This window comes from Argiope bruennichi, chromosome 10 (genome assembly GCF_947563725.1).
Source record: "Argiope bruennichi chromosome 10, qqArgBrue1.1, whole genome shotgun sequence".
NCBI lineage: Eukaryota > Metazoa > Arthropoda > Arachnida > Araneae > Araneidae > Argiope > Argiope bruennichi.
In genome coordinates, this window is record NC_079160.1 from 59,170,812 (window position 1) to 59,197,721 (window position 26,910).

A 26,910-nucleotide genomic window follows, 5' to 3' on the forward strand; every position below is an offset into this window, starting at 1 on the left:
AGAGACAATGGAGATTTGCAGACATTTGGAGAGATCGTAGAGTGAAGCTACGTAGATTCCCTCCTTCTGCCGAATTCTGTCTGGCTGCTTTGTGTGTTGTGGTCGTTATTACTATCAATTTCTACTTTTGGGTTACTATTTGTTGTAGTGTGCTGCTGTATGTTGCCTGCCTGTGTTAGTCTCAGCTGCATATTTTCTGTCCTTGTATACTTGTCGTCTTCGTGTTAATAAAAGTAGCCGTCTATTACTAAAGGACTGTTTATTTCATCAACCAACAAATCGTCAAAAGATCCTGACGGGAAGAATTCCGTAACAATATATATTCGCAAGATAGAAGCAGTAAAAAGGCTTGATTCATGCAGATTATTTATAGTTCGCAACTATTGTTCTTCAATGCCATATAAAGCATTCGTGGCCAAAACCAAGGTCCACAATTTTATGTGAGGGAAAGGGGGATAATACATTTATTGGAGAGCTTGTTAGAAAGTTTCGGAGAGACTACTCCAGCTGGTTTAAAAATAATTTGTAAAGCTAAATTTTTTACAAAAAAATATTTTTCTTAAATTTTAATATGATTTAAACATAATTTTTGTGCCAAAATATACTCGGAAATTACTGAGTAAAAGCTATAAAATTTGGATTAATTTTTAATTAATTAAGAAATTAATTCAAATTTTGAAAATTTTTTTTCTTAATGATCATGTATTATCTATGAAGTAACTGAATACTAAATTTAATAGCGGGTCCAACAGTCTGCTCTGTACTTTGAATTATTATTATATCAAACACTGTTATAGCATACAGATAATATATAAGCTTATAAACAAAGCCATGTTAAAAAGTCCGCAGGACCCATTTGGAGTATAAATGAGGTCCTCTAAAAATAATTTGATTGGCTATGAAGCTGTGAAAAGAAATAAATAAATACATAAATCCCAAAAATGTTGAAAAATTTCTTTAAACTTATTTTCGGTTTTTTAAAAAAATAATACTGTAATATTGTTTTAAAAAATGGCAATAAATAAAAAGAGAGAAAAAATTGCATATAAACTTATGCTTTGCTGTTTTTATGACTTTCTCTTATCAAAAAGGTAAGAAATAATTTATCAAAATTTATTATGAAATATGATTTATTTATTAATTCGCTTTTGATATTAATGATGGACATTAATGGGCTTCATAAAAATATTTTTGAAATTTAATTAGAAGCTAATCTAAAATTTTAAAGGAAATTAATATTACAATAATTCGATTGAAAGTTAATGTATTCCGTGAGTTTGTCGCAAATATAATAATTCAAGTAAGTAAGTGGAGTAGCTCTACTACTCTCTTGCTGATTAATAACTAATTATTAATAAAGATTAATAATAATTAATAACTAATGTTTTACCTTGTTGAAATGCACACCTTCTACTTTGGCGAATTGCCACTGTTGGCATCTTTGGCGATATGATGGGCATACTAAAATAAATTTCAATTATTAAATAAAAATCCATTTTTCAGTGCTAACTTTAGGAAATAATCCATAAAATTTATGACTTTCTTACAGATTTCATATCATATTAGGTAAATGAGAGATACCTAATCATTAGAAGAAAAAAAGAAAGACAACTATTTTACCCTGACTACATACATATATATATATATATATATCTATATATATGTATGTATGTATACATATATATACATACATACATATATATATGTACTTATATCTCTTCATCTAATTTAAGCTTTAATTAATTTCCAAATTTTTATCTTAATTTAGCTTATAACAACTTCATTCTAAAATGTTCTCTTATTTCCTGATCCTTCCTTTTTATTTAATTATTACTACACGCGCTCTATAAAACTGGTGGTCTCAATATTTCAGCATTTTTTCACGCGTTGAGTGAAGGCATAAATTTCGTGTGACTATTTAAGCCAAATTTTTGCGCAGTAGCTTCTGAGGGCAAAGACCCTTGTGCACCCGAGGGCAGAAGTCTGACTTCTAGTTCAAATGAAGAAAGCACACACACACACTCGCTTGCACAACCCCTTTTTACATGGGAGTTCATTCACGCACCTCACAGAGAGAACACAAGGACCAGGACACGAACGCGGAACGCCTAGATCACGGGGAAGACGCGCTACCCCTAAGCCAGGACGCCGGCCTTAATGCTTATCACATTCTTTTAAGGACACCTAAATTTCCCTTTCTTAAGACTACATGTGGCAACGAAATCCCTATGAAAATCTCATAATAAAATGATGAAAAAAGAAAAAATGTTGATCTCTTCTGCTCTTGTATCGCAATGTAAACGGACGTCAGTTTTATCATCGCTTCTTATATATAAAAGGCCTCCAGTATAAAATAAATGCAAGTTATAAAAATTTCTTTTATTTAGCCACGCAACTGTTAAATAATGTTTTCACACACACACACACACACACACACACACACACACACACACACACACACACACACACACACACACACACACACACACACACACACACACACACACACACACACACACATAACATTATTTAATAGTTGCGTGAATCTGAGTTATGAATTTAATTCCGACAATTGTTTCAGAGACATGGACGATGAATAAAATGGCTTGAACCAGAGATCCATGCTTATTTTCAGGTAAACTGATGATATTTCAATTTTTACTTTCTTTGTAAAGCAATTCAAGAAAAGAAATTGAAATTTTTGAAATCGTCAAAAAATTTCCGATCCATTATCTTTTAATTTCACTAAGACCGAAACAACCATATTTGAAATCGTGCCTTTTTGACTGTCAGCAGAGAAATTAAAGACATAAAACAAATGATTTAAATCGAGATATTTAAATACTTAAGTACGACGGCCCTCGGGGCTAATTTGGCGAACACCTTAAAATTATAACAAGCGCCATTATATATAATGGAGCTTGGTATAATTGGCGATATATTTCTGTTAATTGGCTATTGAATTTGGGGGCCGCTATAGTATGTAAGTACCGATATTTATATCAAAATTGTGGATCTACATCAAATTTTATACAGAATTCGTCAATGGAAAGTCTGTCTGTCGGTTCGTGTATATAATAATTCAAAACCGCAACGATCCAGATGAATAAAATCAACCATATACAATACATAACAGAGTATCCTTCCGTACTATTCTGCCTAGTTTTCTTTTATCGCAATTAAATAAGGAAGGCAAGGTGTTGCAGAGGCAGTCATCTATTAAAAACTTTTTCAAAAATTAAAAACTATAAGTTTTGACTCTTATCTTAGGGTTAACTTTTCACATCTGTGTAATCATTTATCAGTGAAAAATCAAATCAGTTTGAGTCAGTTTTCTTAAGAATTAGGTCTACGATTTACTTTAATACCTTTTGTTTATATTTCCTGCATTTAAGTTAAGCATTACAGAATGTAATGCTTAACTTAAATGCACTTACTTTTTCTCTAAAAAATTACAAAAACGTGCAGTGCAGATTATAAACATACATAAACTGCCATTACAGACTACTTTAAATTCGACACGTTAACACCAAAATATGTCAAAGACTATCAAAATATTTGCTTTTTTTGCTGTTTCGTTTTTGAAATTTAAAACTAAACAACATTTTTGTTTCAGATAAATGATCTAATATTATATATGAAAAAATTGGAAGAAATGGATAAGAAAAGGAGAACTCCTAAATTGGATGAAATGGATAGTAACGAGTTGAAATTTGCTATAAATGCATTAAGAGACCTTATAAAAGAGTCTGCTTCTTCAAAGCAAAGGAAAATTTTTGAAGATATACAAAAAACATTAGAAAAGGCCATTGAGAAAGAGCGAAGGTTAAACGCAAAATGCCTGAGATTGCAATCAGAGATTGCCGCCAATACGTCTAAAATAAAAGCTGCGATACAGCTATCAGAAGAAGATAAAAACACCATTGATACTTTGAAAGAAGAACTGGAAAAGGCTTGGAATATTGCAGATGAACTGAGAATGGAGCGATGCAAAAATATGGACTCTGATCGCTTTTCAGAGAGCGATAGGCATTCGCATAGAGATTCTATGTACGGCAGCACACTTAGCTTGCAAAAAACGCGACAAGATATGGAGGATGCCAAGAAAAAGTGGACATCAGAGAAGAAATCGTTGCAGAACGAAATAGAAATTCAGAGAAAAGCATCACAAAACCTCAAAGCTGAAATAAAACAACTTCAGCAACAAATAAAGAACATGGATTCAATCTTGAGCAAAAAGAATGAGGAGATCAAACAATTGGAGACAAATTTCAAGGTCATAGAAGAAATGAATGAGGACAAAGAATTAGGTAAAGGTGATCAAGCTGCTATTATTAATGAAATAGAAAAAAGTCGGTTACAGATTTTTGAACTTGAAGAAGAACTCACCAAAAAAGAGAGGGTGATTGAAGAATTGATGAAAGAAAATGAGCTGAAAACTGCTGAAGTTGAACAGATGGAGAAAGAAATTCTCGAAACAAGGAACAATCGTTCCCTTGCCGAAAATATCGATACTGAAAAAAACCTATCAGAGATTAAACAGAAAAAGAAAGTTAAGAATGGATGCGAAAGCAAAAACCATAGAAATCTTGAGAAACAGATAAATGAATTATGCATAAAAGAAAATGAAATGGCATTGAAATTAAAACTTTTAGAATTTAGCTTATGTGAAAAAACGAGCTTGCTTTCTACTATACAAAACGACAATTCCATGCTAAAAATAGCCTTTCATAAAGAGAAAGAATTGTGTAATGCTTTTTCAGAACAATGCAAAACATTAAAAGAAGAAGCAAACAAAAACATGAAAACATTGGAAGAATTGGAAAAAGTGAGAAATAGACATGTTTCCGTCATTGGAAAATTAGAAAAGGAAAATTGTAAGCTTGAAAAGGAACTTGCAACAGTAGAGCATTGCAAATATCCGGAAAAAATAAAGAATCTCGAGAATAATCTTGCGACCATAAAAAAAGAACTTGAAGAAAGAGAAAACCGTTTAAAAGAAACAAATGAAGAAATTTCCAAAATTAGAACAGAAACCAAAGAATTTTCAAAACATCTGACAGATACTTTGAACATCATCAAATCAATTCATACTAGTTGTGACGTATTTAGAGAAACGAACTTCGAATTCTGCGATGGTAAAATATTTTCACTCAAAAACAACATTCATTGGCTTATTTTAGATTTGAAAGAGAAGATAAAAGACCTTGTTGAAAGCTACAAAGAAATAACGATGCAAAAATATAAACTGGCCGATGAAGTCGAATCCTTAAAAAGTGAGAGGCATCCAAGAAAAGAAAAAGAATCGAAATGGACTGAAACTGAGGATATTTATTTTGACGAAGAACAAAGCAATAACGAAAGAGCCGGAACTTTATCGGACGATGAGATGTCTGACGTGAACATTACAGTTCTTGAAACAGATCTGGAATTCAAAGAAATTGATAAAGAAATTGAGAAATCAAATGAAGAAGCAGGGTTTCAAGAATATGAACATTACTTATCTTTAATAAAACCAGAAACAATTTCTTCAGATTTAGAAATAAATTCTTTCCATTCTGCTTCAGAAAATAAGTTTTTAAAAGAAAATTTGTGTAATTTATCCGTTCCACCTCATGAGGAAAGAAAATCTTCAACTGGGACAGTATCACTAGAGATGCCAATAGAAGAGAATTCAGATGGAAATTCCAAATCTCGGAAAGCTATAGATGTACATTCTATACAAAAGGCAATTAAAAGGGGCGCATCAATATCTGATGTTGCCACATCTCATGATTTGGTAAAGTACAGAAACCAGTTACGTATGAAACAAAAGAAAATGGACATCATGAGAAAGGAACTGGAAAGCAGTACTTCAAGTTTCGGAACAAATAGTGCTATTTATCAAAAGGATAGTGGTAGAAGATTTACAACCGCTGTATCAGTGAAAAAATTGAAATTTGGAAAGAAAGAAATAAAATAATTAGAGTTTTGCATTATATAAACTAAATCATTAGAAGAAAATGGTATTATGAATAAAACTTAAATTAAAAAAAAAAAGTGTTATCTCTTGAATTATCAAACATTTTCGTCTGACTAATTTTCAGTTATTCATTTAATTTTTCCCACTTTACGGAAAACACACACAACACACTAAATTTAAGCTCTTAAGGCAGGCAATACACTACATCTTAAAAATTACGATGTTCAAACAGCTTCAATTACGGTGAATCTCAAAACTGCCAATGGTTGAAAATTCATCAAATTAGTTTTTTTAACTGTTTTTTCGGAGGGGGGGGGAAGGAAAGATGGACATTCCTTTTTAAAATTATGTGCTACTGGAAACATATTTTAGACCAATTAATTTAGAATCTTGATCAACTAACTGCATCTGAATAGATACAAAGAATCCAGCTTTTGCATTATAAATAAGTCAGAATTTTTATTATCATGCCCTCATTTAAGTTTTCAATTAATAAGAGACAGATCATTACGAATTCAAGTTAAATTTCTAATGTTAGTTGTCATTCGCCATTTAAAATGCGATATTAAATACCATTAATTAGTTCGTTTAATTAGTTAAGAATGGGGGGAAATGTACACAATATGGGTCATTTCGCGCTGAGCTTCGTAGTATAGTGAAGAGGATCGAATACCCGTTCAGGTCTGCATTCATTGGTCGATTAGATTCAAAATTTGGATAATATCTACAATTTTGGTGTCAAAATAACATATTGTTTCATTTATTTGTTCCTTTTCTGCATTGCTGCATTCAAAATAGACTCGGGCCAATGAATGCAGGACTATTAGACTTCGGCCAATAGACTATTGACATTTTGACGGATTTTATCCAAAATTGGATCTACATATCTGAATTCTGCAGACAATAAAAAATTTCATCTATCTAGTTCAGTATATTTTTGAACTATCGCGTTTACAGAAAGACGAGCATAGTTCCAAAAAATGAAGTTTTAGAATTCGAAAAGTTGTAAAATGTGGAATTTAATTAATATCTCGAAGCCCCCCTCCTTATATGAAGAAAAATATTGCAATTATAATAAAATCTCCACCCGAGATTTTGTCAAATTTTTACCCTTCAGATCTCTCCCGAGTCAGGAAAATACATTTTTTGAATCATGTCTATTGGAATGGAGGAAATTTGTCTCACGGATTTTATAACAAATTTTGAATGAAATCCATATGAAGTTTATTTTTCCGAGCATCAGCGAATACAATAACCACAAAATGTGAAGAGCTAAATGAATAAAATTTGGTACGGCAGATTTCTAATCTCCTCTAAGCAAGATCATCTAAAATGTCAATTCGTATCAAACTTGAAACCAAACATGTTAAGGGGATTAACCATCTGTTGGCTTGCACTTTCGCATGCATATTGTTACGGAGCTTCCACTAAATCTGTAAAGTCACCGGGTTCGCTTGTAGTGGATGTATAGTGTGAAAACAATAACGAATACCGAATAACAATGACGAATACGACTTATATTAAACCCGATAACAAGAATATAGTACAAAAAACAAATATACAGCACAGACGATCACAGGCAACACACAGCAGCACACTACAACAAACAGTAGCACATAAGTAGTAATCGGTAGTAAGCAACCACAGCACACAAAACGAGCCAGACAGAATTCAGCAGGAGGAAGGAATCTGCGTAGCTATTCTCTACAGTCTCTCCAAACACCTGCAATTCTCCACTGTCTCCTCGCTTTAGCTTGTATCCAACTGCCGACTTTCTACTACACGATTGGCTACTCCTCACATAACCTACGTTGCTTCTACAATAAACATCAGGACTCTGCACACAGCTCAATTCAGCAACCGCTTGAGCTCCACACAATGCTCGTGTTTCATTAGATTGATCCAACTATTCGCCGTTGATTCTTTCCATGATTCACAATTGACTGCAGCTTGAGACTGCCGGTCTTTGATAATTCCTGGAGTCGGGCAGAGAAGGTTCTGGAACAATCAGGTATATATCGGTTCCTATTGGCTCAATCGCTAAAATTCTGGAATTTTCCAGCATTATCTATTTTGTCGCCAAGCCAGGGGTCACTAATTCGGCATCCGATCAGCATCCAGCAGAATTGATCATAAAACAGTCTTCCCAGTGATTTAACTAACCGCGCTGGGATGCAATATTACAGATTTGTAACAATATAAACGTAACTCAAAAACACAAAGATTTAAATATCTGAAATTTGGTATAAGTCCTTGAGACAGTTGTAACTCTATATCAAATTTTTATTTCTAGGGGTCGGAAAAGAAGGGAGAGGGGAAAAGACGTCCAAAATACCTATTCAATTTTTCTGGTACTTATGTTTTAATCGCATGCTAATCAGCAATTCTCAAAGAAAATTTCCGAAGTTGGCACCTTAGATTCACGTCTAAGATCGATATTTCGTAACCAATGTTCAACAATGTCATACAATTCTTTATCATATTACGAAGCACCCAATTTTCTTGCCATTTAAATATGCGGGGGGGGGGACAAAAACTCTAGTATACGTAGTTTAAGAGGAAGCGCGATAATAATACTCACATGTTAGTTATAATAAAACTAGCTGCCTTTGGTGACAAGTCTGTTCGCCAAGATTTTTTGGGGTTTTAGGCTGTTAATTGTTAATATGGGGTGCATTTCTTCAATAAACATTTTAGCTTGTAATTTGATTCGACTAAAACAAGAATTGAAACATGAATTCAATTAAAATAGTTTACTGCAAATTACCAAGTGCGTATATTACGAAAGCAGAAATCCTACTACTGATTAAATGAATGGCAAAATCACATGTTTGAATGTTTGATGGATAGTTTAAATTCCATTATAGCATTTAAAAAACATTTTTTCGGACAGTGTATAAAACTAAATTAAAAAATATCATTAAAATTAAATAAAAAATTGTATGAAAATCAAATTTATATAATGGAAAAAGTAACTTTTTAAAACGTTAAGGTAATTCAAAAAGCATTTCTATACTATAATTATTTTTAAAGATATTGGTATAAATTTTCGTAGGCAAGTCATAACGATTACGGCTAGACTTAAGTTTAATAAATAGACATCAAAATTGGAAATGTTTGGAGCGATTTCTGGCCAAATATAATCGTGAAAATTTTTTATTGCAACTATAATAGTCGTTTGTGAGTAGTATATTTTTGATATAAACCCACATTTGCAGATTTTTAGAAAGTTTTTGGACGATTGGCACGATTTTGACGTGCTTGGCGAGAAATCGTACATTAATCTTAAGTCGTACCCCGATTTCTTATCAGGCAACGGTTAAGCCTATTTTTGCGCTTGATTAAAGTTTTTATTTTTAAGCCTATTTCTTCATTTCTTTTATATCTTCTTTCCTCTGACTGAAAGTCCTCTTCGGTGACATGACGAATTATCTCCGGAACTCTTCTAATAGTATTTTGAAGCTCCATTAATTAGATAATTAAATTATTTGATTCAGTACAGAAGTAAAAATGTCCAATGAACGAAACATCCTGAAATTCTTATGATATTTTGTTTATATATGGCTGTTGCCAATCGCCAATTAGTAATAAGCTCGATTTCTGTGCCACGTACGTTAGCGTTTTATATATATATAGATAACAATACTTCCTGGTTTTTATCGATGGAAAAAAGCATAGCAAATAAATGCGACATTTCATCATTACCTGAAAAAATAGTATATTAAATGAATGGATATATTTATAAACACGGAATTTTTTTATTAACATAAAAAATTAACTCCTTCTAAACCATTTTTTCAAAATTTTCCAAACAAGCACAATGGGTTTTAAATAAGGTATCGATTATTATTTCTTTTTTTTCTTTATTACGCACATGAAAAACTGCATTTTGATTTTAACCCTTATCGTGGCAAAATTGCTTTTTTGAAGAAAAGCAAAAAAAAAAAAAAAAAAAAAAATGTATATAGGTAGCTTATTTTATATATATTTTTTTATATTTTATATATATTTTTTATATTTTATATATATTTTTTATATTTTATATATATTTTTATTTTATAGTGGTAGTATATTTTTATAAAGTTGTATGTATGGTATACAATATAAAATGAACATAAGGGTTAAGAAAAAAATATTGAACAAATTTAACAGAGATGAAAGTGTTTTAATAATTAAAATGTGTCCTTAAAGGGTCTATTAATTTTTGCTACTTTCTGTATTTTTGCCATTTACATTTATTTGACAAATAATATTGAAATTGTGGAGTGTATTAATACAAACAAAATAAATAAATACAATTCGCATACTTTTACAACTAAATAATTTTTTTTCTACGTATATCGAAAAATCGGCAGGAATTTATTGACATTATGAAGCTATGATGATTAGGAATTAATCGACCCAAGAACGAAGAGTAATGATGATTAGGAACTTAATATCTAGTAATGAAAGTAATTTAAAGTGGATTTACATCTGGCCAGTAAGACAACGTATATGCAGAAAAGGGCTACTATATGTTTGCCATAATTTCATAAGATAGATTCAGGCATTCCATGCTTGGCTATAAATTGCCGTCCCTAAATTTCTCTTTTTCACTGCTTATCGTATTAAAATGATGGATATTTACACAAAGAAACATAGTAAAATAAAAATAAAAAGTCAACATACCTAAATTTGGAAAACTATAGAAAGAAATGCAAATAAATTATAAAAAAACACCTCGTATGAGGAAGAACAAAGAGCAAAAAATGTCAGAATTAATCTATGATAAGTGATTAATATTTTAATCCCAAATACTACAAACGCAAACGCAGCAAGAAAAAAAATACATGTTGTTCCTTCGGGACAGGCACTTGCCATGGATCGAACATCATTTTTCAGCCTTTCTACGCATGCGCTGCCTACTGGCCGAGTGTAAACACAGAACCACCATAAAGCAGCGTCTATTGCGCATAATAGTTGGCCTATTGTGCGCAATAGAAGGTCACGCCTGCTTCAGAAAGATCATGTGACCGCGATGGGACAATGTCAAATAGTTGTTCCGATGATCAACGATGCCATTGTCCATTTGGAGGTCACGTGATTTTCCTGGGATGGGTGTGGCCTTTCATTGCGCACAATAGTTGGTCTAGTGTGAACGCTGCTTTACTTTCGTCAAATTTGAAGGGAAATATTAAATGCGGAATGAGAGATTATAGACCGAATTTGGAAATTATATATAATCTTCTCTTATCTTCATATCTCCTGAATAGTTCACTCCTCATATTATAATAAACAGGTCAAGTAAAATTAGAAATATATATTGAAAAGCCGATAACTTTCGTCACCTTTTATGACCTTTAAGGTCCATGAAGAAGCGAAAGATATCCGAGTTTCATTGACCTTTTCTCTTTGCTACACTTCTCAAAAATTTACAATTTTTCTGCCAAATATTTTCTTTTTCATATTCTACTGAATCATAGAGAAATCTTGACAATTGAAAAATTCAATTCTTATAAGTCAATTTATCAATATAAATAAAATAAATTAATTTAAAATTAATTAATTAATTTTAATTTTTTGTATTTAAAAAGAAAATTATTTTTAAAAATCCGAAATGGGAATTTTCATGAAATTCTAAGTTTTTCACTTTTTTTTTTCTTTCCTAATAGATCATAAATATACTTTTTCAGTTAAAAACTTGTAATAGCCCCTCCCCCAAAGAAATTCTTATTATCGCGTTTACACAAATCGGGCATCCACGGATATGACTCAAGATGACAGATTTATTGACACAGACAAACTGACTAACCGAATTAATTAACTATCTCGAAATTTGTAAATTACGGCTATCATTTTTTTTTCACTAAATCCGTTTGTCGTAATGAAATTCACTTCTCAATAAAATCTTATGGAATTCTGATAATAATTTCCAAGTTTAGGGTTTGAAAAGTGTCGCTACCAATGTTAAATTAATCTTATGAACCTTCGGCGGTATCTCGGAAGATATTACTAGTATATATTTATTTTTAAAAAAATTCACTCACCTACAATATACTATCATATTTCATAAAGTCACGAAATAAATACATAAATAACACAAATTAAATATTTTTTAATGGATTTTTAAAGATGAATGTAAAAAAAAAGTGAATAGTATTATGTAGTAAAATTTTTATACCTAAGCAAAGCTGACATACAAAAAATTGTGCTCTTACTCCAAAGTTTTCCTAATATTCAAAATTCTCACCGACGATTTGCAACCAACTTTTTGAGGGACTGTATATTAAATTGATTTGTATTTATAGTTTTAATTTTTAGGAAGCATGCGCTTTAACGGACTTGTAATATCGCAATCAGTTAAATTTATTTTCTGATCAGACGATTTTAATTTAACATGAATTCTGCATTCTTTAAAAAAAAAACTTTTCACCCACTCAGACGATATAAAACTAGATTTAGAGATCCGAGAAAATCTGAACCATTTTTTACCATTCAATAAATTAACCAATGTTAAAATAAGGAATTAATTAGCACCTACTATTTATATATTTAATGACTTAATATTGAGCACACATTACTTTAATAAGGTGTAGGATATTTTGAAAATATCCTTAAAATGATTCCCTCAGAGTTATAAAATAATCTCTTTGCAACTACATTTAAGAAAAAGGAAGAGAAAAAAAAATTGTTTTCGAACCTCTAGTTCGAGATATTGTAGCATGATAACATGCTTGGTTCAATTCATTTGTATTTATTTATATTGATTACATCAGCCGTTGCATAACAGAATGTCCATCAGTCAAATCTTCTATAGGATTAACAACTGTTTCTGCCTGAAAATAAAAGTCCATCTTTTTAATAAACACCAGTCATTTCATTGACTTAAAATGTCTTTACGTTATTCGCATTTCCCCAATCAGTGAATTTTTAAGGAGAAAAAAGGATTAAATAAGGTATTTCATTTGTCACAAAAATTAAGATATATGTCAATGTCTTAGGATAGGATCAACTAAAAAAGACTAAATTATGAATTAATTTAAAAATCAAGGAAATTTTTCAGAATTTAAACAAAAAGAAAAAAAATATATAGTATATTTGAAAAACAAATACTCATATTAAGAATAAATTCGAGTCACGTTGTTTGCTCCTCAGAGATTCCTGAAATTAAAAAAAAAAAAAAAAAAAAAAAGCAAATAAAATTTTATTTTTCTATTAACAAGTTGAGAAATGATATACGGCTGTTATCTTATACCAAATATCAGCTATCTGATATATGTCCTCGGCGGGTTGGCTTTCTTTGGGTAGAATTTTCAGCAAACAAAATTAAGTATATCTCAAGAACTACTACGAATCAGAACAAAATTTGATTACATAAGAGACCTGCGAATTATTAAAAAATTCGAGTCATGTTGTTTGCTCCTCGGAAATCCTGGGATAAAAAAAAAGCAAATAAAGACTTACTTTTCTATTAAAAGCCAGAAAAATGGCATGCGGTTGTTATCTTATACCGTATATTAGCTGCCAGATATACTGCCTGGGTTGACGATAAAAGTCTCAGTGGGTTGGCTTTTTTGGGGCAGAATTTTCAGCAAATAAAATTAAGTGTATCTCGAGAACTACTACGAATTGCAGAACGAAATTTGATTACTTAAGAGACCTTCGGAATCGAATTATTAAAAAAAAATCAATTCCTGTAATGGAAAATTTTCGAGATAATAGTTAATAAACTACTATGTCGTAATTTTTATCATAATAAACTATTTTCTTTTAATAAACTGTTATTTAGTTTGTCTATCTCAACAAATTTCTCCTTTTTCATACACTTCCATCGACACCAATTTTACGATGATGCGATAATAAATAACAAAAGTGCCCCCTCCCCCTTTTTTAAAAAATTAATTTTGTTGACGAAACAAGATAACTCCACGAACAGGAAATTACTCAAAATATCCTATAAAAACTTTATTAAAAAAACTCATCAAAATAAATCTGATTACTGCATTCAACATCTTATTTTTTTATAAATCAAACATATTTTTAACCATCAATAGTTTTTAGAATGAATTTATATTTTTCTAACTTTTATCTGGGTCCTAAATATTTTTATTATCATTGTTTTTATGTTTGCAATGATAGATGGATTTGTATTCGTAACAGATGATCTGAAATGTTTAATAAAGTAGCAAAAACCAAGATGCAATCACTTTTTATTGAAGGAACATGAAAGAATTTATACTGTTTTCAAATATGCTTTCATTACTATTCTGATGTATTATTTATGCTATCACAGAGACTCTGATTAAAATCCTGAAGTTTGGAATACATGTCTTCCATCTCTGAGATGCATTCTGAAGAAAAGAAGTGTCGAATTCGACTATCTTTTAAAATTATTCGAAGGCTTGTAGAATGTAAACCTACACGATTGAGAGTTGCAACATCTAATGGTAGCTTCTGACATTTTACGTATTCAATAAAATTAATGAGCTGCACAATATCATATTTCATAGCTTGAACCTTTGATACAATGCTTTGAGGAGTATTCATAATGATTCCTGAAGTATCATATGTCATTTTACAATGAGTTTTCTTACAATTTTCACACTCAATTTCAGTACTGCAATTAACATCTGCAAAATCACACTTATGATTTTGAAACAGCATCTTTTGATAATTGAGATATATATCTGCAAGAGATTCACTATCAGATGAAAGTAAGTCATTCATACTCTCTCTATCACTGCCTTCTTCCAAGTCTACAGAACCAGTGTTCGCAAGAGTATGTGATGTAGCCTCATTAGCTACAGTTTTCTCACAATTTTTACATTCGATTTCAGTACTGCAATTAACATCAGCAAAATCACACTTGTGACTATGAAAAGTTTCAGGATTAGGAAAAAATTGGGGGCATAAGTTACATGGAAACCAATAATGAGCTTTCATGTGAGACTTCAACAGTTCAGGAGATGGATATAAATCGTAGCATATAAAACAAATGAATTTATCTTTACGTTTTAAAGTATACACTGGCTCAACAGCATCTTTTTGATAATTGTAATCCATATCTGCAAGAGATTCATCATCAGAGTCCATGTCATCCATGCTATCACTATCACTGTCTTGTTCCAAGTTCACAGCACCAGTGCTTACACAAGCTTCAAAAGTATGTGCTGTATCATCATTAGCTACATCATCTCGATGAACTAAGCGCATATGAAATGAAAGATCTAAATTTGTTGGAAAAGCAGCAACTTTATGGCGGCACAAAATACAACGATTCACGTGATTTTTACAATGTACATTTCTATCATAAAAGTTTGAAAAGATTGCATTACAATAGGTGCAAGGATATGGAGGTCCACGGTGAGTCTGTCGATGTGCACTAAAAGAATTAATGTGGTGAAATACTTTGGAACAAGTGCGACACTTTAAGTTTTCAGAGCTTATATGCCTTTGCTTGTGTTCCAACAAATATTTCTTTTGATTAAATTCTTCCAAGCAAATTTTACACTGGTAAGGATAATCATTTAGATGGCTTCGTAAATGCAATATAAATTTTCTAGTTTGACGAAAAGTCTTCGGGCAATTGGGGCAGTGACGGATGTAATGATGCTTGATATTATGATCCTTTAGCATCTTCTTACTGGTAAAACTCCTTTTGCAGATCACACAGGTAGCTGGGAAAAAAATTACCAGAATTTTAATAAGACAAATCTCTCATGTTAAGTAAAATAGTAAATAAATACATTCATTTCAGAAATATTTTTCTTTGTAGAATAAACAATTTTTCTTTTAATAGATAGCTACTTTAAATTAGAAAAGCAGAAGTTTAATCTACTTTAGAAAATAAAAGAGAGATAATAAAATAAAAAAAGGAAAAATTATTCATGAAAAACCAAAACTCACTTATATGCCACTTTAAAAATAGCTGCAAATATTATTTAAAATAATATGAAGAAGAAAAAAAAAAACATATCAAGATAGAAGTTTGTAGCTACATTTTTAAAAATGCATAAAATATTTCCTTAATATATATTTTTTTTAATACAAGAGGGAAAATACAGTATGGAAATACATTGATTTTTTTTTTTTGTCACAAATAAATAAGATTGTGTATGCTTTTATATTGTTTAGCTCAAACTTATTCTGCAGTTGGATTAATTATTATTTCTTACATATTACGAAATTTTCTTTATTTTTCTTTTCTTTCTTTATTTTTTAGCAAAGCAATGTTTTATGTTAATTATTGATGATAACTCTAATTTCTTTGTATGTTCTTTGTTTTAAATATATTACCAAAGATAATATTAAAGCATCATTAGAAAAATAACTAACATGGGGAGTGCATAGGTTGGAAAAATTGAGTTCCGAGATGAGATTTAGTATAATAGTGATAGTACTGTACTCTCCAGGAGTTCATTCCATCAAATATTAAAGCCCAAAAACCAGTAACTTCAGACACACACACACAAATGGTTTTCAAAATTTAAGCCCAGCTAATATACAAGTAATCTGTCATTGAAGGTCTGGGCAGCACATTCAGTAAGGCACTGGCTTAGCACCCATAAGACCAGAATTTGATCCTGGGACAGTCCTTATCATTTTAATTTTCTTTCAAAATTATTCCAAATTAAATTAACAATTTATAAATAGTTAAAATTAATATGATACAATTTTTTTATGTAAAATTCAATATTCATGCACATGATACTTAAATTATTAGAAATTGGAAGTATTAAAATAATTATAACTTTAAACGATGATAAATTTAAAAAATTATCATAATCTTAAAATCACCAAAAAGATTGGGTTTTAATAGTGGGTTAAATGGGTTTTAGTTCGTTCAAGCTTTATGAAATTGCATTTATCTCAAAAATTAAACTAAGAGATAATTTATTAAATACATATGCAAATGGAAGAAGCATGTGTTCAGTTATCAAATACATAAGCAGATGGCCCAAAATTTTAATAACAATTAAAAGCAATATGAATAAGAATACAAAAGAACTTTTCCAAAATGCGCACTCCGCAAGAGCACTAAAAAAAGTTTGCAAAATATTGAAACATTAATTCTAGGATGTCTGCACCTCTAGGAATCCAAAAACTCATTCTGCAATTAGAATATTAAATCATTTTTTTTAGAAACCAAACTTATTTGACATATTGAAAGAAGATGAATCAATTCATCACTTAATTATTTCACTCACTCTCTCTCTCTCTCGCACACACACAGAAATTTGGACTATTGTTAGCATTCACTAAAATGGATGTACAAACATCATTAGGTTGACCAAATTTTGACAGCTATAAAATTTGTTTTATAGCTTACTACTACATTTTTTAGGTAATGGAGGGGGAGGGGATTTCCATCTTTGTCTCAGTTTTCACACAAATATTCTATTAAATTAAATATTTTATGTAATTTGTCTCTCAATAGCTTTTGCAACTAAATAATTTTGATACTCCTATAATTCACTCATACTATCATGGAGACCTAAGCTGTTCTGTTCATTGTACTATGTATCTCTTTTATTTTCCGTGAGCTCCCGTTAAATTTCAATTTTATAGTATAAATGATTAAACTGCAATTAATATTCAAAAAAAAAAATTCTGAAACTAAGCATTTCTTTTTAAATATGAGTACTGGAAACAGTGATATGCACTAGAGAATAACTTTCATAATTTATGTAATATCTCAATGAATTATTCAACAAAAATTTCTCAGATTTCTCAAAAAAAAAAAACTGAATGTTTAGTTTTACAATCAAAAGGATTTAAATGACATCAATAATTCTATTTTATTTTGTTTTGCTCTTTAAATCTACTTAAAAAATTATGAAGTCTAAATTTTATACAGTTCTTTGATCCTAAGGTATCATATTCTGCAAAATATTCTAGGCACTCCACCTTTTAAATAAATAAATAAACATTTCTATCTTGTGCTACCAAATCTGATTGATTTATGAAGTTTTGAATAGAATAGTTTAGAACAATCAACATTTTCATAATCTTAGGCCAGTCAGTCTCGAGAAACTTTGGTTGCTGATTGGGGTATAATCTTTGAGACAGTCAATGAAGTGGTCTAAAATCGCTGTGGTTGCACTTTTTCCATGCACATTCTCTTTATTTATAGCAATTTTTTCTCCTTATCAATTAAAAGAAAATAAAGCTAGCTAACCTATATTTCCAAAGTTCACAAAATTAGTAAAATAATGTTAAAAAAATTAGCCAAGCAAATCCAAATTATTTATTCAGGATTTTATTTTTCCAAATAAAAGACTTCTTTGAAGTGGAAAAGAAATAAAAGCTTTCAAAAATAAGATGTGGTTATTTTACAATTTTAAATATAGATACTTCAAATAATAAAGTAGCAACAGTTTTTGTAGAAAGGCAGCAACAATATTATTGGTTTGAAAAATAATGAAAAATTGAAGCAAAATAAAAATATGACATTCTTTTGAAGCAGGATATCCTGTCACAGATACAGAATTAAATATATTTATTAATACTAAGCACGCCCGCACACACACATTTTAATTACTAATACAATATTCATAGTGACAAAATAGAATTTTTTTTTCATTTTATTTAAGCAGTACTTTTAGAACGAATTTTACGAAAAAAGATAAAAAAATTTTAATACTATGATTTGTTTATTTGAATATGGATATTTTTAACTTGTATTATGATTAGGTGCATTTTGTTTCCATCGCTCTATATTTTTAAATACAAATTTCTGTTCTTTTCAGATGTTATTTAACAATGAAATCTGATTTTCTTATTCTAATATAAAAGAAAGTAGGGGATATTTATATGCCACAAAATACAGAATAAGAGGAACTATGTTAAGGCATTGAAATAAGCATCAGCTTAGAGTACATATTCAGTAAAAATATTTTTTTTAAATACATAATCTATTTCTTACTGGATTAAGAATTAAAAAAAAAAAATACTTTAAAACATTTGACAACTAGCTAGCTTTGAAGCTGCTTATTAATAATTGATTGATTTAGTTTCAAATAATATAAGCAGATGGGAAAGGGGATATTTATTATGGAGTCAGCAATATCTATTGATGTAAAAGCTTGTTAATCTTTTTTTTCAATTGAAAAAAAAAATAATAATGCTGATCATATAAATACATTTTTTACAACAAATATATTGAATCTGCAAAACACAATTATTGTAAATAATAAAAGTTCCTTGAAAAAATATTCTTAATAAGAATATCTAGGGGGAAAAAATGAAAGAAAAATGAAAATGTGAAAAGAAAATTAAAAGTAAATTATACCATTTGATTGTCTCTTAACAACAGCTTTTGTATGAGTTTCTGAATTTTCCTGTGATATTGAAGTAACAATTTTTGCATTGGTATCCAAACTTTTCCAAGGTGCTTTCTTTGATCGCTTTGTTGAGCATTTCTGGGGTGGCATTTTCAAACTTATAGATGCTTTTTTCTTTCCAGTTTTCTTTGAAGTTTTTGGGGGAATTGTAGTAGATGATACCCCTAAATGTTTTTCAGATGTTTTTATTGAGTTTTTCTGAGATGCTTCCTTCAAAAGCTTCTCCGAATTTTCCTTAGCAATTTTTCTTTCTAAAAGTCTCTGAGACACTTTTCTCGGGATGCTTTCAAGTTTTTCGTTCTTCTCTAAACATTTTTGAGAAACTTTATTTGATGGCATTTCTGCACTTCTCTGAGATGGGTTTCTTGAAGGCTTCTCTAAACTTTCTGGAGTTTCTTTTGTCAAAGGCACGATTACAGTAAGTTCTGCACAGAATGAGGGAAAAAAAAGTTTTAAGCTATTATTATCATACTTCAATGCAGTAGTTTAAAATACAACATTACAATAAAAAAACAAAGCCCTTAAAAATTCAGACACATAAATAAGGCTTAAATAGATGCTTCAAAATTTCATAAAATAACCTTACAAAAAAAAGTCATATTAAATTATGACATTCTACTCATTAACAATTTTAATACTTCAAAAGTCCAATTTTACCTAAACCATGAATTTTGTAAATGTTTGATAATAATAATTTTTTTAATGAAAAAGCAATGTTCAGAAAAAATACTAACTTAGACAGATAAATTAACACTTAAAAAAACTTTGTATCTGTAAAAATGACATCCAAATAGTAGTCATAAAGAAAAATTAAAATCAATTGAATAATTATATGAAACATTATGTATGCATTAGCTTTCTAATTAATTTATACATTATGCTACTATTCATTCTCAAATTCTGAAATCATTCGCGCTTTTGTGGATGCTTCAGGAGGCATTTTTTCATAAAAAGAAAGGGTGAGAAGATGAGATGTTTACATTTAGCCATAAAGTGAGCTCGTATTATTCATGGAATCAGGAGATATAACAACCACTCATCTTTCTGTGTATCATCATGTAGCAAAGTGCAAATTTCGTGAAGTGTTAATTCTTGGGATCCTGAAACGAACAGTAGTTATTTAAAATAAAAGTTATAACTTGTCAGAATAGACTAAGTACTAAGAAAAACTTATCTTCCATATGGATAGATTAACTCTATAGTGATAAACAATCAAAAAAAGAAGTTTTAACATCGGACTATGATATAAAAACTCCTTTTGTCAAGCTTTAATGCAATAATGGATTCCCTTTATCTAAGTTATTGTTTTCAGTTCTTAGACAAATATAACGAAATATCAAATTTTGAAGCAACCATAAAAGATGAATTTATCACACAATTCAGTATTTATTGCAAAATAAATAATTTTAAGTTTACAAATATTATAAAAGAACGTACATAAATAGGTTTGTTACAATGCCTATATTATTGAAAAGCTTGGAAGTTTTTATACAAATTCAAAGGTTTGTGTTGTTGGCAGATACTAAATACTTATCTTTGTACTTTAAAAATATCTGAAGAAATTAATTATCATTTGCAAATTATTTCTTTCAATTAATGCAGAGAATACTGTTTTATCAGAGAAAGTAAGAATTTATCATTTGATTTTTTAATTATATTGTAGGGAAAAATTGTCTGCTCTTCTTAATTAATGTTGGAACTAAGATCTTATCTGTTACAGTTTTGAAAATTTCAATTATAACTATTAATTGGAGTAAGAGGAAGTTTTTTAAAAAAAAATTTATTTCAGTATCTGTATATTAGCTGTATGCCATTAGCAAACTTTAAGTTGAATTTCATGAAGTTGGTGAACATAATCAATAAACTAACATATAAATGCCCAAACTTCCTCTTATAATGGTTTTTTTTTTTTTTAATACAATATACTCTCAATAATGCGGCAACCATCAAATCAAAGGACTGCTAAATTAACAAAAACTATAGAATAATAAAAGCATTTAAATAATAAAACTTATTCTTACAGCACAAAATGTGTAGAATTTTATTAAAAAAATTATTCTTCATACAATGAATACTGCAAAATGCAATAAAAAATTTGAGTAGCAAACTATTTTCAGTTCAATTTTTTTATCAGTATAATCAGTTTCATTATAAGTATTTTCTTTGGATAGCATGGTATAAATTAAATCTTTCTGACAGCATTTAGTCGCAATTAAAGAATAAATCTACAACACTTGAAATAAACATTTGACAAATTTCATATAAATCCCTCATTGTTAATCAGGTCCCATAATCCTTTTTTTATCTATTGTCATGAAGAAAATACAATTTTAGAAAATAATTTAGTTTATTAAATAGAAAAAAATGGCTGTAGAAGAGAATCGTGTACATGGTGGCATATGGCACGAAGTTGCAATTTTTTTAAAACTATAAATATATTCAAAAGAAAACTTATTAATTTTATATAATATCTCTATTAAACCTTCTTCTTTCTTTAATTAGTTTCATTCAAGCTTTTGATTTTTACTCCATGGACATTGAAACAATTTCAAATTATGGAAAGAAAGAAAAGTAGAAATAAATACAAACATTAAATCCATAAATACGAAGTTTGTTCATCTTAATAAGACATTAATTCCATTTATTTTTCCATCTTCAACATTAAGGTAGTAATATGTAAATGAAAATTTCAATCTCCCATACCCTTTGAGTCAGATGGTCTATTTACGAACTCATCTGTTTATTTCTTACAATCTATTCCAAACCAGTTTAAGTTCAAATAAAATTATTCTAGCTATCATTTTAACAAGTAAACATAGGCAAAGCATTATATGTGTAAATATATATTAAGGAACTAGACTATTATAACTACAGTAATACATATACATTAGTTTCAAAATGGAGGATGGTTTTGAGTTTATGGACTATGATCAGTGAAAATCTGTAGAAATTTTCCCAAATTAGCATTACGAGATCCACTGAAATAAGGTAGCCTTTCTATAAGGACTCTATCTGATAATTATCAGATAGATTCAAGAAGCATGTGTATAATGAAGCCTATTGGAAATATTTTTGTATACTGAATTTTATTTACTTAATAATCAGAAACTCCATTGCAATTTATCATAATGCTGCTTGTGCCCCTTTGAATGTTAATACAAATTTTAATACTTTATAATTTATTACCTGTGCATCAATTACATGTCAGCAGCAAACTTAGGTTTAATTGCAATTCACTGGAAAAAACAGTCAACAGACAAAGACAAGATTTTTGGTGATTCAATGCAAGTTTTAACAAATATGAAATATATTGCTATTTTTTTTTTTTTTTTATGATTATTCATTCACATACAGTTAATTAAAAGTATCCATAATTTTTTCACAAAGCATGTATAGAATTATATAATATATATATATATTGATATTTTGGTTTGCAATAAATAATTAAATACTTCTATTGTAAATATTTTATTCAATTATGCGAGCATTCGAAGTCAAATTTCTTTCGATTTTCATAGTCATTCACTATTTCATAGTTTATTCACTATTTTTAAGGTAAGAAAATTTGGTTAATTTGAAGCTGCCAAGCCCATAATAAAAATTAAATTGATCAAAAAACTTTAAACAAAAAACAGGTTCTAAAATTGAGTTTAAAAGAAAGAAAAAAACTATTTTTAAAGAGGAAATGGCAGGGAAAATGTAATTTCAATATTTGACATAATAAAGTAATAGCTGAATAAAAAAATCAAATTTTCAATATATTTTAATAAATTTATATGAAATATAATATAAAATGTTTCAAATATACATTTTTATATAAAAATACTGTTTTGAATATAATAATTTTTATACTAATACTTTTAAAAATAAAACAATTCATATTTAATAAGTTTAAAAGTTTTTAAGATTAAGAAGATTTTTTTAAGTTAAATATATTGTATAGTAATGAAGCTCTAGAGTAAATTTAGGATCTCAAAAATTCACTAATAACCACTAAGAATACAAATGTATTTAGCAAATACAATTTAGAAACAGAAGCACTTTTTTTTGTTTCAATTTAGAATTCTAGACTTTATTTTAATAATATGGGATATGAAAATGAATTGATTCAGCAACACAAATGGCATGAAAATATTCAAATTATCCTTAATATCATATTTATAGAATTTATAATTGTTGAAACGAAAACAGATTTTTATATTACAACAATTCTAATGCAATTAATATAAATTTGGTACAATCTTAAATAATTTCAAAGAAATGCAATCATCCAAACCTGAAACTGATTATTAATTAAGCCCTTTTAAAACAGCACTTTGAGATAATATAAGATTCAAAACATCATACCGAAACAAAGGGGGTTCTTGCCTTACTCTGAATGGTCAGGGTTTCGCCAATTTGTTTACCTTTCGTATCGCCAAATCTAACTACTAATCTCCGCAAGGTTCTCTCTGGTAAACCCTGCGTGAAGCGGTAAGCAGTAATGTATTTTTTATGGCGTACTGATACATGCATTTGTTATGGGATGTATCGCGACGCAGTACGGACAAGCACACAATTTTTCGCTTCTGATTCTAAAACTATCGGCAGAACTAGGTGGCAGTAAAAATATCATGAAAGAAACTTAAAATACTTTCTTCCAATTCAGAAAATAATAATGAATTGATCAAATGAAAGAATTCTCTTTTTTTTGCCTGACCAAATCGAAGATTATAGTCGACTTAGGGGGAAAGATCGAGACGTAGAATTTTCAGAAGATTCTTCTAATAAACAAAATCTAATAAATATTTTCTCCGTAAACTTTAACTTTTAAATAAAAAAAAGGCATTTAATTCCAATTTTTTCCAAATCTAATGTAGGCGTAAAGACACAACCACCAACGTGGTGGTTTCTTGCTGATTTGGTCACTAGAAGCTGGCTTTCAACTATTTTCCCGCCAAATAACGAATGGCATTGATTGATTATACCGTTGGGGTATCCATCGGGAAGGAAAGACATCAAACTCTCTCTTTCAGTGGAAGAAGGGGATGGTGGAATGTTTATAACCCTACTTCCTGCTTTAATTAGTGTGAAAAAAGATCCGTTGCACACACCCTGATTTGAGAGACTCGATAAGATGTTTCAAATTCAATATTGAATCCGCAATTCATTTTCTAACTTAAAATAAATACAGTGGCTCCCAAAAGTGTTCGTACACCAACAAGAATCAATTAAAAACCTAATTATTTACCATTATATGTTCTTATTTTTACATGAAAATTTTTTCATAGCATATTTCTACAGTTCTTAATAAAGCAGTGAAGAATAAATTTTAGTTACGATGCAAATTATTTTTTTAAAAATGACAATAAATAAAATTGCACAAAAATAGAACACAAAAGTGATCATACACTTAAAAAAAACATCACTAAATATGACATTTTCTAAATTTTTTTAAATGTTTAGTATTTAGTACGATATCCTTTATTCTTTATAACAGCTTTTAAACGTTTGGACATAGATTTAACTAAACGGTCGGTTACTTCTGCACCGATCTTGTTCCATTCTTCGATCATTACTGCTTTCAGTTGAATTTTCGATTTAATGTCGTGACTTCTATTCGCACCTCTAATTCTTTCCAAATATGTTCTATAGGGTTTAAATCCGGTGATTCAGCTGGTGTTTTAAGGGTTTGAGGGCAATGATAGAGGCAAAAAAGACGAACATTCATGGCCGTGTGCTTAGGATCGTTGTCTTGGTAATACACAAAGTTGTTTAAAATTTCGAATTTTTGTGCTGACACTTTTAAATTATTATTGAGAATATTTATATAAACTCTATGATCCAATATACCATCAATGAATACTAAATTGCCTACTCCAGCAGCTGACTACACCCCCAAAACATGACACCTCCACCGCCATGTTTTACTGTTCCAACTAAATTCTTGGGATTAAATTCTTCGGTTTTTTTTTTTTTTTTTTTTTTTTTTTTTTCCCCTCCATACAATGATTCTCCCATCCGACCCAAAGGTGTTAAACTTACTTTCATCTGGAAATAAGACACGATTCCAATAGCTCTCTGGCTGGTTTATCATAGATTTGGCAAATTTAAGCATAGCAATTCTGTTCTGACTTACAAAGAATTTTCTTCGTGCAGAACGGCCATGTATACCTGCATTCCGAAGAATTCTACGAATAGTTTCACAGGAAATAGAAGTTCCATTTGATTCATTATATTGTGAAGTAAACTTTATTGCACTCAGACGTGGATTTTTTAGAAATTTACTCACAATATTTCTTTGACTTGTAGCTGACAGAATTTGAGGGCGACCATTACGAGGCTTGTTTGCAAGCCTTTTTCCCTCTCTGTAACGTTTTATTATGCTTTGCACCATTGAATGAGGTAGATTAGTTATAGTTGCAATGCCTCTAATTGATTTTCCAGCTTTAAAATGAAATATAATTAATTTTCGTACGTCTATACTCGTTTCTTTACGAATGCGTGTCATATCTAAGAATAAAGTAAATAGAATAAATAATTGTGATATTAAATACTGAAATCCAACGATTTTAGTGTATTTTTCAATTAGAAGAAAAACAAGCCGCAAAAGATATTTTTATGATGAATTTAAATAAATAATGTTTGGATGTACGAAGACTTTTGTGTTCTAATTTTGTGACATTTTTTATTTATTTATTTTTTAGAACAATACTACTTGATTTTTTATAAAAATATTTGTTCAGTTTTATTAAGAACTATTTAAAGATGCTAATTAAAAAAACCAACTAATAAAATGCTTTATTAAGAAGTATAGAACACAATTTCTGAAAATTTCTTTAGTGTACGAACACTTTTGCAAACCACTGTAAATAAAAAAAATTTTTTAAAAATCGGAAATAAGTTTGATATTTTTTTAAAAAAAAAACATCGTATATAATAAACTATTATTTTAATGAATTCCTACGAACAGATCAGGTGAATTCTGTCAAATTAAAAATGATTTTCTTTTAATATATTTAAACTGGTTATTTTTTTATTTATTACTTATGATAAATTTTTATTTAGGTGTACACTATTTTTCATTGCAAAAGTTGTTTAGAAGATTGAAGGTTTTATGAGCCTTAACTCAATATTTTACTATCTAGGTAATTAATTTTTCGGGATTTCCTCCGATTATATATAAATTATAAATGAAACTACTTGAGAGTGAATAACCAGAAATTCCCTTCCTTTTTAAAAAGAAATATTAGTCGCCTTTGCCGATCAATTGGTTCGCCAATATTAGTGGTAAAAAAGGTTTTTTTTTTTTTTTTTTTTTTTTTTTTTTTGTACTCATGTTTTTCTATGCTTCTTTGGGAAAATCTTCAAACATCAATACATATATAGACCATAATATCTTAAAAGAATTAGATCACTCAATCATTGTGCTACGCATTTCTTTAATTTTTTACCCATGAATTCAGTTATATGAGAGGAATGTCGTCATTATTTGATTCTAAAGTTAAAAATATTAATTGTAAGAAAATAAAATTATATTAAAGCCATATTTCATACCGGAAACTACTCAACATGTAAAAGAAGCCAAATCCTCCTATTTTGTTCAAAAACAATGGAGAAAAGACCAGGATGAAATATTAATAGCAA

General features: G+C 29.4%; 2 protein-coding genes across 2 annotated transcripts; one reads left to right on the plus strand and one right to left on the minus strand.

Moving 5' to 3' along the window:
* The first annotated feature begins 3,655 nt into the window (after positions 1 to 3,655).
* Positions 3,656 to 8,115, plus strand: LOC129987549 (cilia- and flagella-associated protein 58-like). The gene is made up of 4 exons (XM_056095516.1): positions 3,656 to 4,310; positions 4,383 to 4,571; positions 4,764 to 5,478; positions 8,025 to 8,115. The coding sequence occupies exons 1-4, from the start codon at positions 3,656 to 3,658 to the stop codon at positions 8,113 to 8,115; spliced, it is 1,650 nt and encodes a 549-aa protein (XP_055951491.1).
* A 6,019-nt stretch (positions 8,116 to 14,134) lies between these two features.
* On the minus strand, positions 14,135 to 24,326 carry LOC129989271 (zinc finger protein 710-like). Its single transcript, XM_056097682.1, has 3 exons — positions 24,252 to 24,326; positions 19,233 to 19,709; positions 14,135 to 15,618 (listed from the first exon to the last, which is right to left on the minus strand). Exons 1-3 carry the CDS (start codon positions 24,280 to 24,282, stop codon positions 14,204 to 14,206), a joined length of 1,923 nt encoding a protein of 640 aa, XP_055953657.1. The 5' UTR covers positions 24,283 to 24,326; the 3' UTR covers positions 14,135 to 14,203.
* Between the last annotated feature and the right edge of the window lie 2,584 nt (positions 24,327 to 26,910).

Coding starts and splice junctions, on each gene's coding strand:
- LOC129989271 (XM_056097682.1), bottom strand. CDS start 24,282: ATGTCTTTCCTTCCCGATGGATACCCCAACG. Junction 19,710..24,251: donor TCCCGATGGATACCCCAACG/GTATAATCAATC, acceptor CATTCTGTGCAG/AACTTACTGTAATCGTGCCT. Junction 15,619..19,232: donor TGTTAAGAGACAATCAAATG/GTATAATTTACT, acceptor TTTTTTTCCCAG/CTACCTGTGTGATCTGCAAA.
- LOC129987549 (XM_056095516.1), top strand. CDS start 3,656: ATGGATAAGAAAAGGAGAACTCCTAAATTGGATGAAATGGATAGTAAC. Junction 4,572..4,763: donor AGTTAAGAATGGATGCGAAA/GCAAAAACCATA, acceptor ATGCTTTTTCAG/AACAATGCAAAACATTAAAA. Junction 5,479..8,024: donor AAATCAAATGAAGAAGCAGG/GTTTCAAGAATA, acceptor GGAATTTTCCAG/CATTATCTATTTTGTCGCCA.